The sequence below is a fragment of the Petromyzon marinus genome, chromosome 3 (assembly GCF_048934315.1).
Source record: "Petromyzon marinus isolate PM22_M1 ecotype Great Lakes invasive population chromosome 3, UKy_Petmar_22M1.pri1.0, whole genome shotgun sequence".
Classification (NCBI taxonomy): domain Eukaryota; kingdom Metazoa; phylum Chordata; class Hyperoartia; order Petromyzontiformes; family Petromyzontidae; genus Petromyzon; species Petromyzon marinus.
Window position 1 is genome coordinate 18,863,291 of NC_133669.1, and position 10,953 is coordinate 18,874,243.

Genomic DNA, 10,953 nt, shown 5'->3' on the forward strand with positions numbered 1-10,953 from the left:
ATGGTGAGAGTGATGTTGATGGTGAGAGTGATGTTGATGATGAGTGATGTTGATGATGAGTGATGTTGATGATGAGTGATGTTGATGGTGAGAGTGATGTTGATGATGAGTGATGTTGATGATGAGTGATGTTGATGGTGAGAGTGATGTTGATGATGAGTGATGTTGATGGTGAGAGTGATGTTGATGGTGAGAGTGATGTTGATGATGAGTGATGTTGATGATGAGTGATGTTGATGATGAGTGATGTTGATGATGAGTGATGTTGATGGTGAGAGTGATGTCGATGGTGAGAGTGATGTTGATGGTTAGAGTGATGTTGATGATGAGTGATGTTTATGGTGAGAGTGATGTTCTTTGACGTTGCATGCAGTCCACGAAGCCGTGGTCATAGAGCGCCACCCCGCGGCCTCATTACACCGAGACTGCGCGGTGTTCCGGATCATCGTTGAAGGCTACGACTTTTGGTGCGGTGTTGTTATTAGACTCGGAACATAATTACGAGTTAGTTACGCGATAGTGTGTCTGGTGTTTCGAGACGAACAGGGACGATTTGGGGATAAAACGGGGCCCGGCTCGTCGTCGTGAGGCAACGCGCGGCTCCGCCGGCACGGTACAACAAACCCCACACATCAACGCGTTTACACTCGGTTCATCGGCTAGATTATCCCTCCTCCCCCCACCTCTTCGCAATCGCAGCAAGCGATTAATCGCCGTGGTTGTCGTGATTATTATTATCATCGATTGTCATTACGGAGGACGGCGACGCCTGAGGGCCTGGGCTTTGTCGTCACCCGCGGCCTTCCCCTCACCCATCGCCGCTGTTGTTTATGTTTTTTTTTAAGCTTTCACTTTCGCAGTTACTGCTGCTGCATAAGAAGAAGAAGGAGCTGTAGGTGTTACTTTGCTAATTTTTTTTGCTGTTGTGTGATTAAAGTTGCATTTGAAATTTGGCGGGAAGTGCGACTCGAAGCTCTTTGAACCCCCGCGGGATTGGGGACCGACCTAGGCCCAGCTTCTTCAAACGAACAACAATCTGTACAGTATCCACTTCCCGTCAACTTGTGCCGCTTTAAGTGATAAACTTGAGGGAAACTTCCCTCAAGGTGTCTTAAATCATAATTTTTAAAGTTATTATAGAACAATGCAAACAATTGCCGAAGTCCTCGCGACCCGAAACCGCAGCAGTTTGCACGTTGAAACGTCTTTCGTACCGTACGTAAGCTAATCGGAGGCGCGGTGAGGTGGAAGAAGGACGACAAACTAAAGCAGACGAAGTCACTTCCTATTCTTGGTTCTTTCGGTAAAGTCCCGACTTCACCGAAAGAACCAAGAATATGAATCCCTGCAGTAACGAAAGCTTTTAAATCAGAAGTCACTTCCCTCGTTAATCAGCGCCGCTTGTTCATGCTAACGTGAAGGGGTGTGTGGTGGCATTTCCTCTTAACGCAGTGATTCTTTTAACCTGGGGTGCGTGACATGGCCAGATTGTTGTTCGAAGGTAAATAATCGAATCCTAGATTTGAAGCTTTCGTGACTGCAAGGATCCATACTCTTTGGTTCTATTCGGTAAAGTCACGTAGGTAAAAAATAAAACAAAAATCACGACGTTTCGGCCACAACACAAGCGGCCTTCACCTGATGAAGGCCGACGTTGTGGCCGAAACGTCGTGATTTTTGTTGTTTTATTTTTTACCTACGTGACTTTACCGAATAGAACCAAAGAGTATAAATCGTCGAACACACAAATTAAGCCACGGGGCGCGTAAGTTGCAACTTACTTCACTTCGTCAAACCCCTATGTATTTGTTAACATTATTACATTAGCCTCACGATTGAGAATCAAGAGTTGGGGGGAGTGTTGCAAGGTTGTAGTGAAGGTTTAAAGGGCCACTGCTCCAACGTGAGGTGGTTTTAAATGGGGGGGGGTGGGGGGCTGTGTTGTGTCGCCACTGACATCGTCTCTCGCCACCCAGCGGAGGCTCTGTCTCAAGCATTGACCGTCTCTGAACGTTGTGAGTGGAGGGGGGGCGGGGATCTTCGTCTTGGCAACAAAGAAGAGGCGACCCGGGTCTACTGGTTAATGTGGGGATTTGGTGGTGGTGGTGGTGGTGGGGGGGTGCCATGGATGGACCCTGACTGCCATGCAATCGATTACTTTGCAGAGACCGCGATGCCGAGAGGCGCGAAGAGGCCCTCACGACGGGGACGAGGAGGGCTGTGCCTCGGGGGAGACGACGACGAGGATGAGGAGGAGGAGGAGGGGACCGAGGTGGTGAGGAAGACCAGGAGGTCCAAACAGCCACGAGGTGGAGATGACGACGAGGCGAAGGAGGTGAGCAAGACTCGTGGCTTCAAGGAGTCTTGAGTAAGTGGTGACGAAGCGAAGACGGCGAAGAGGACTCGGAAACCTCCTCGCCGACCCCCCGCCCCCCCCCCCGAGGTGCCTGAATCCTCCCAGACCCCGGATGAAGCCGGGACCCGAGTCCCCTCGGCGAGGTCTTCATCATTCCGTCCCCTCCACGCGTAGCGCCGGGGGAGACCTCTTCTCTCAACTGTGCGAGGAGTTTTAGTGATCGAAACGACGTGGCCACGCATTGATCCGTGATTTTTTTTTTGTCTGGATAAGGCTGAGAGCTTTTGCGCGTCCAGTACTCGCACGTCTGTTGCGTTGTACCGTACAGTACTGAATCTGTGAGAAGGGGACTGTTATCTGCGTTTTCCTTGCTACCTATAGTTTAACAGTCATTAGCACGTTATTGATAAAACCTTGTTTAACCATAACCTGAACTGTTCTTAGATATCCTCCCGCACCTCCGATTAGCACGGTTGCCTATGTACCGTGCGAAAGAAGTTTAACATACATACATTCGATACATTTTCATTATTCGAGGTCTCTGATTCGATTATTTTTGTTCCATTGCAGTGAATTGGAACCTTCCAGTGGCTGAGGGGAATACAGTGAACCAATTCCAACATTTAAGAATCTAAAATAATCAATCTTCACACAATTGATGAACAGTATCATCGTGAACTCAAGCATAAAATTTTATTGACTAATCGGTGTATCTTTAATCTTTGGTTCTTTCGGTAAAAAAAAATAGATAATTAGTTTTTTCTACCTACGTGACTTTACCGAAAGAACCAAAGAGTATGGATTCCTGCAGTCACGAAAGCTTCAAATCAAGATTGGTGTATCTTTACGTACATGCCTGGTGGGTAAGTCAATGGTCGGGGGGGGGGGGGGGCGGAGGGACAGAAGATGATGTCGGGTGAGAGGACATCACCTCAGGTCTGAGACTTCCCCTGGCAGTTTTGTCAGTTGGAGAGTGGCTGTTCTGTTCCGCCGTTTCAAAATAAAATGTGATTTCTTTTTTTACAGTTCATGTAAAGTCAAAGAGTCAATATTGTTGAGATTAGCGCGGTTGGCTATGTACGACGCGAAAGAAGTTAATCATACTTACGCACCAACAAGTCGGGTGTCGTGAGAAGGTGTTCATCATTAGACAACAGATTCAGAGAAAATACAGCGAGGAATGTATCATCATCACCACAGCGACCAATAATGCTGCTGGATTTCCAGTAGGAAGTGGCAGAAATTCACTTACTCTTTGGTTCTATTGGGTAAAGTCACGTAGGTGATTTTTTGTTATTTTATTTTCACCTACGTGACTTTACCCAATAGAACCAAAGAGTATGGATCCTAGCAGTCACGAAAGCTTTAAATCTAGAAATTCACTTACATAAAAAAATAACCACAATTCATCCTAAATTGCACATCACAGGAGACTGTGCTCTGACAGCCATTATGGGCCACTCAGCCACCTTCCTGTTTTAATTGTGTTATATCCGTGTTAGAATAAACAAACAGTTGCTTCCTACACGTGGTAAGCATTGTGAAGTGGGCTCTGATTTATGGTGTGGCCTAGGTACAGAACAATGCGGACACGGAAAAGGAGGTGGAGGGGACATCCAGTGAAGAGGTGACTGAAATGAGGAGGAGTGCCGGACGAAAACGTCGGGGGACTAATAAGGACACGGTGGCTCCAAAGAAGCCTCGCAAGCGTAGGGCCACCCAGGCTGCACATGACCCAGTGGAGGCTCCGGTCAAGGGCCTGGGCAGGAAGACCACTAAAACAGAGACCGGCAGTCCTTCTCAACCCAAAGCCGACGTCTCTGTGGGTCCAATGCTTGGAGCAAGCGGCGGAAACTCAGCCGGGAGAGGAAGCCACAAGTTTGTTGGCGGTCACATGTCCATTTCAGGTGTGGCACTGGGATGTCTTGAGTCAGGTTGAACGGATATGTAAATTTGATTCCCTCAACTACCCATTCGTGTCTCGATTTTTCTGCGCTGATGTTGTTTGCACCATAAATTCCTGCCCTTGTTTTTTTTAAACCCAGGTCTCATTTACACAGAACACTTGTCTCAGTGGAATGCCACATGGTTATATAGTTTATTGATTAACTTTGTTTTATCATCACTGGCTCTCACCCAGGTTAAATAAAGTACATGGAACTGAAAACTCGTGCCTTTTTAACCCTGCCTTGGCCACAGTTGTTTACAAAAGTGATTGTTAATTGCACCCTTTGGAACAACGGCTGCACTTGCAGCCATACTTCAGTGGTGTTATGTGTGCAGGCAAGGCAACGGGGCCAATGAGCCGGAGAGTCCCAGGCACCATGCTACAAACGGGGGGGGGGGGGGGGCGGAAATTGCAAGGAGACCCAATTTAATTCTGTGCACCAGGGCCCATGCCAACCACACTACGCAACTGCCATGTTAGAACGATCAATGATTGTGCTGATCAAAACGACATCAAATAACATTACAAGGGCACGTCAGCACAGTTCTTTTTAATTGTGCAGCAATATGGGGTGGGGGGGGATTAAGGACAGGATCATAAATTCTGCTTCCCGTCGCACCGCGTGTCCGAGGCGGGCTGTGGAAGGCCGTGGAGGAGAGCGCTCAGCTGGGCGCCCGAGCCTTCGGCCTCTTCCTGACGTCGCAGCGGACGTGGCACACGAAACCACTCGACCCGTGCGACGCCCAGCGCTTCAGGGAGACGTGCAAGCAGCTCGGATTCACGCCGGACCACATCGTCCCGCACGGATCCTACTTGCTCAACTGCGGCTCCCCCAGCACAGGTGCCCCAGTTATCGCCGTCATAATCCCAGATGCCGGATCAATATATGTGTCTTTGCATGTGCTTTGGAATCAGTGGTGCAGTGTTTGCGCTGTGATCCTGAGTTTGACTCCCAACCATGAATCATACTACCAGATAATGCGAGTGGCATGCAGCGTCTGAACCTGTCCTGGGCGACATCTGAATTTATACATAGTGCACAAATTATATGAACATCGGAGGTGCGTATGATTTTGGACGCAGCATCCCTGAGTGCGTTGTGCCAGCCGTAATTTGTGCTCACTCGCAGCCCTTCATCTGCGTAAGGCTAAATAAATGTGGGGGGGGGGGTTCTTTGTCTCCTTGCGTGCACGTGCAGAGACGTTTGAAAAGAGCCGAGCGGCGCTCGTGTCGGAGCTGCAGCGCTGCGAGAAGCTGGGGCTCGTGCTCTATAACTTTCACCCGGGGTCATCGTGCGGCCAGGGCTCCACGGACGCCTGCCTGGAGCGCATCGCCTCCGCCATCAACTATGCGCACGAGCGCACGCGTGGCGTCGTGACCGGTGAGCGCCGCGCAAACCGCTTTGCGGCATGAACACGGGGCGACCGAGTTGGGGGTGGTGGCCGATTGCCGGCCCAATAATCTTGGTAATCGTTCGGTGGCCACGGGTCACTACCAACAGGAGGTTCAAATTTATGGGGGTCTGTATCGATTACATGTTCAGTCAGGTGCTGCTTCAGGAGAATGCTCTACTCGCAATTGGGAAGGTCGTAAGGTCACATCCTGCCCACTCTACCAATAATCGCCACGATGTGATTCTCACTTGTAATTTCATTACTGTCATGATCATAATCGTAATCAAGTGTGCTTGTGATCATAATTGTAATCATCGGTGATCTCACAGTTATATCACTCGTCGGTCTTTTGCCACTTAGCAGCGTTTTTGCCAAGGAGAGACGGCCTAGGGCCACCACCAACAAGAGACGAGCAAAGGCCAACAAAGCTCGTTTGATCAGGGAGACAGGTTGACTCAACTCTGAGGAGCCAATTAGCTCCTTGTTTGAAGGCAGTGAGTGTGGGGGTGTTTGCCGTGTAAGAGCCCAGTTGTCATCATACGCTAGGCAAACTGCAGTTTGAGCTGAGCGAGGCGGTTGCCTGGATTTGCATTTAGGGGACCTGATTATGTCGAGTCCACACTATTGTGTTGAGACGTTGCTGCGCTTTCCGTTCTCTACTCGACCGATCCCTCAATCATCTCCGCCCGAAGGAACAGCCGCAATATTTCACTCCAATAAAATTACCCTAATTGGTATAATTGTCTGTTGAAAATATAATTGTCATGGTGAACATTTAATTACCGTGAATCCGTGCGTTTTGTCTCTGAAATTCTTATCTGCTGCCGCTGTTGATGCTTACCGCTTTCATTTGTAATAAGACCTGCCACTGTAATAATTGGTTTAAAAAAATTATTGCAGTTATCGTAATTGGCTGCAAAGACATTCAGAAGCTCATTACTCAATGTGCCTGTAATTATGGTTTTATCTTGACTGCACAAGACATGCCATACTGCCATCTATACTAACCCATCAGCACAGTGGAGAGGATTCCGTTTTAGGAGCTAATTGTGCTAATTGGCCCCATTGAAGCATATTACTGAATTTGAGCAAGGAGTGTGGTTAAGTAAAGCGAGTGGGTTTGTGTCATAATTGCTGTGTGGTTTCTGTCACCCGTATTCAGCCGGGTGGCACTGCTGTTATTATATCGCTAATACCCTTTACCTAGGTTAAGCCTCAGTCTGATTTCTTTTTTTTTTGCAGGGTTCTGGCATTGGGATATTTTGGCCAATTATATTAATGAGCGTTTGACTTGGTCTGTGAGGAAACTGGAAGTACCTTCGGGAGGGAAAAAAAATCAAGCAGAGGTTAACACTCAAATCCAATCGCAGATTTTGAGTCCAATCCTCTACTGCCATCTCCTGGCCACAGCGATTGGGGATGCTCGATTAAGGAAGGTTGTGCGGGGGTTGTGATTCTCAGCGCTGTTGGTTTGGTGGGCATTGGCAATTTGTTGAGCGACGGAATACAACATCTCATGGTCATCGTTGTGGTTGCCATGGTAATGATTTGTGGTTGACATGCTTGAGTTGGTTGTGCTTGTTTATAAACTTTCATTTTTTGTCACTCAAATGAGCATAAGACGGTGCTCGCTCTGTGTACAACCTTGAATTGGTGGTATAAACTCCACAATTATTTGGTGGGGGACAAGTATACCCACAGGACAACCACTGTCGATTTCCTATAAAAGTGGTACTCAATGTATTGATCCACAGAGGAATAAAGAGCGGAGTCGAACCACGACAAAGATTTGAGCTCCCGACCTTCCAATTGCGAACCATGGTCTATCCACTGCGGCAGCCCCTCTTTGTTGTTGCCGTTGACCCTGTGGTGGCGACGGTCGTTTCCGATTATGCGGTGGCTGCGGCATTTTGTTGTGGTGGTCACGTCTGCAGTGATAGAGAACATGTGCGGCCAGGGCCACACGGTGGGCGGTCAGTTTGAGGAGTTGCGCGGCATCATCGACCTCGTTGCTGACCAGAGCCGCATCGGCGTCTGCCTCGACACGTGCCACGCCTTCGCCGCAGGTGGGGACACGCTGGCGGGCTCGGTGGCATAATTTGCCACGAGCAGAGGAAACCGGTTACTCCCGGAAGACGGTCCACAGGTGTAGCTCAGGGTGTTAGAGCGTCGAGCCACCGCTGCTGAGATCTTGGGTTCGAATCTAGATTTCAGCTGCCCATCATTAAAGCAGGTTCTCAAGTGTAGCTTTTTTATGCTCTCAGATCCTGTGACCAATGACTGCAAAACAAAACTCACCACGTTATATTTGGTTTTTCACTCAATTTATCTAGGTCTCAGTTGAGAATAAGAATATAGACATATTTTTGGTTCTTTCGGTAAAGTCACGTAGAAGGGAAACAATAAAATAATAAAAATACCGAAAGAACCAAGAATATGAATCCCTGCAGTCACGAAAGCTTTAAATCAAAATATAGACACTGTTCCCAAACAATATTTGAAGAACGTTATAAGGTGTGCCCCAAGTCACTAAAGAGACAATACTGAAGTAACTTCAGAAATAATTACGTGCGATCTATTGGGCCAGTTATCTCATATCGTGATGCACAAAGATGATGTAGAGTTCCGAATAAAAGTGTTCAGAATGAAAATGTTTTCTTCCCGAACTTTGCGTGATACCGAATTCCAAAAAAAACATTTTTTTTGGAAACTGTGGTACGCAGCGCTCTGTTTTGTGATATTGTGTGGGGTCATGCAACACTGCATCGTGCGGTATGATGTGTGCAGAGTGGCATGGTGTTGCGTGTGGCACAGTATTGTGTCACGTAGTGTGGTATGACGAGCCGGACACCGTGCATCGTCTTCGTCAGGTTACGACGTCTCGTCGCAGGAAGGGGTGCAGCACACACTGGATGAGTTCCATCGCATCGTCGGACTCAAGTTCCTCAAGGCCGTGCACCTCAACGACTCCAAGGGTGTGTCATCGCGTCTCGGCGTAGCAACGATTCACCCCTCCAGCGCTCCGGTTAATCCTCACAATTTCGGCTCGCAATTGGATTTAACAATCGATTCTTCTGTTTCAATTCCACCATCTTGCTGGAACCGTTTCTTGTTTGTTCTGTCTCATTTGTGTAGTTGTTCACTCCCGTTAGTCGAAAAATAATGCAAAGTACAATTTGCACAATTGTAAATAATGATCTGATGCATGTATCGTGAGTGAAATCATCTATATTAATCAACGTGTCATTACACGTTGTTACAGGCTGATGCTGTGGGTCTACGTAATGGTCAGCAGACGGTAGCACAGCAAATCCATAATTTGACTGTACTTCTATGCTCTCACGTCTTTGCTCCCCACCTTCAAGCAATATTTGATCAGCAGGATAAAATAATCTACATTCCACATGGTGTGGGGGGGAGGCTCTCATCCAGCAGTGGATTCACAAAATGGCTGTACATTATTACATTGAGAAGAGTGGTGCTCCCAAAATAGCATGGGCTCGAACCCCATCGTGCATCACTCACTGGGGAGGACGGGCTGGGGGACACGCTGACCCGTGAGCCTCGTGGGCCCTCGCGTTTCCCCGCTGACCCCGTGTGTGTGCGTGCGTCCCACCCCCTGGGTGGCAAAGGGAAGCTGGGCTGCCACCTGGACCGCCATGAGAACGTGGGGCGTGGCCACATTGGCCTGGAGGGCTTCCGCGCCATAATGAACGCGCCGCAGCTCGACCACCTGCCCATGATCTTGGAGACGCCAGGAAGGTGAATGTTCTCTGTGCCCCACTCGCGAGGCAACCCCAACACGAATGTTCTCCACCTGTCGTCCTTGACTGCGAGACATTCGGAATCACTCCGCGTAACAAGATGCACTTTTTTTCAGCCATTTCCTAAAGCAAAGGTTGGAGACTTGTCTAATAGTCTAGAATTTGTTTTTACTTTATTGACACTGGGCACAATTCTGGGGTGCCTCTTACTTTTTGGAGCCTCTTACAGTGCAGAGAAAATATCAACTATGCCATCTGCCACCTTTGACCCTGCCATCCCTGACCCCCAACCTTCCTCACCTTGCCACCCTTGACCGTGATCCTGAGCCTCGCCCTAACCTGCACCGATCCGTGACCTTAACTCAAATCCTGTTGCTGCCAACACTCCCACCTTTTAGTCCCCAACCCTGCCATCCTTGAATCATGATATACCATGTTGTCCTTGACCTGAACAAACCCTGCCACATTTTCCCCCTAACTGTGACCCTGCCGACCTTGACCATAACGCCGACCCCAACGTGGCCATACAATATTAACCCTGACCCTAGCTTTCACTTTGCTGTCATCGATCCACCACCCCCCATTATTCTGAATAAGGTCATTTGTATTCAACACCACCCACACCATTCGCTACTAAATTCTGTAATCGGACCCCTGTGTATAAAATGACTGGGAGGCCAGGGGGTGTGACTGTGTCATCCTATCCTATTATAAGCAGCAGCTCCCCCTGCATTGTAATCACGTTGAGTTGGTTTCATGGGTGAAATTGGAAAGCAGCAATTCTGCGTAATTGTTAATGGGTCGGTGAGCCGCTGATGTGAATGACTGCCGTGGTTGCTTACCCCCCCGAGTGCAATCTTCCGCTCCTCCCTCTTGCCTCCCACCTCCGCCCTTCTCAGTCCCTCATTTGGGTACGAAGAGGAGATCGCGCTGCTGTACTCACTGTGCCGCTAGTGCCACGGCTTGCAGGTGGTGGGCGACCAGGCGTACCCGCAACCTGACGAGACAACGACCCTGTGGCCCCCAATACCTCGTTACCTCGGGCAGGCCAGCCCCTGTGGTTTGTGGAATTTCGAGCATAAGATGACTCCCAAAGTGTTCAGTGACGTCAACGTTCGAGTCAAACGTTCTTTAAAAAATGCAACCTATCCATGTTTCTCAGATGTGATGCCTTAGATATTTTACGTTGTTGTACTTCTATGTCTGTACACCAGTGAAGTCTGTTACCTATTTTCATAATAAAGCCCCTATTTCTTAATACCGCTGCAGTGTTTCACGTCTGAAACGTATTTTAGGTTATAAAAGTGCACATGCAGTGCATCGCCTGTAACCATGGTGCATATCATATCGAGGTAATAACAGGTGACCTCAGTGATCTCGGGCGATGACCTATAACTCCTCCAGCAGCCCACACATTCACCTGCTGCCGTCCACTCTGATGCCGAGTAACCCACACGACCGAAAGAAAACTGCGGGGCAAGGCGAGGTTCT

The 10,953-nt window shown here is 48.6% G+C and overlaps 1 protein-coding gene across 3 annotated transcripts; it reads left to right on the top strand.

The window, feature by feature from the left end:
* Positions 1 to 394: 394 nt before the first annotated feature.
* On the top strand, positions 395 to 10,720 carry LOC116956161 (putative endonuclease 4). 3 transcript variants are annotated; one of them, XM_032977651.2, is made up of 9 exons: positions 395 to 613; positions 2,166 to 2,335; positions 3,930 to 4,263; positions 4,936 to 5,145; positions 5,503 to 5,685; positions 7,633 to 7,764; positions 8,569 to 8,673; positions 9,331 to 9,460; positions 10,362 to 10,720. In XM_032977651.2, exons 2-9 carry the CDS (start codon positions 2,174 to 2,176, stop codon positions 10,414 to 10,416), a joined length of 1,311 nt encoding a protein of 436 aa, XP_032833542.1. In that variant the 5' UTR covers positions 395 to 613; positions 2,166 to 2,173; the 3' UTR covers positions 10,417 to 10,720. The 3 variants fall into 3 exon arrangements, with proteins under 3 accessions (XP_032833542.1, XP_032833547.1, XP_032833555.1); XM_032977656.2 differs by lacking the exon at positions 395 to 613 and adding an exon at positions 681 to 892; XM_032977664.2 differs by lacking the exon at positions 395 to 613 and having other exon boundaries at positions 2,246 to 2,368.
* Positions 10,721 to 10,953: the final 233 nt, after the last annotated feature.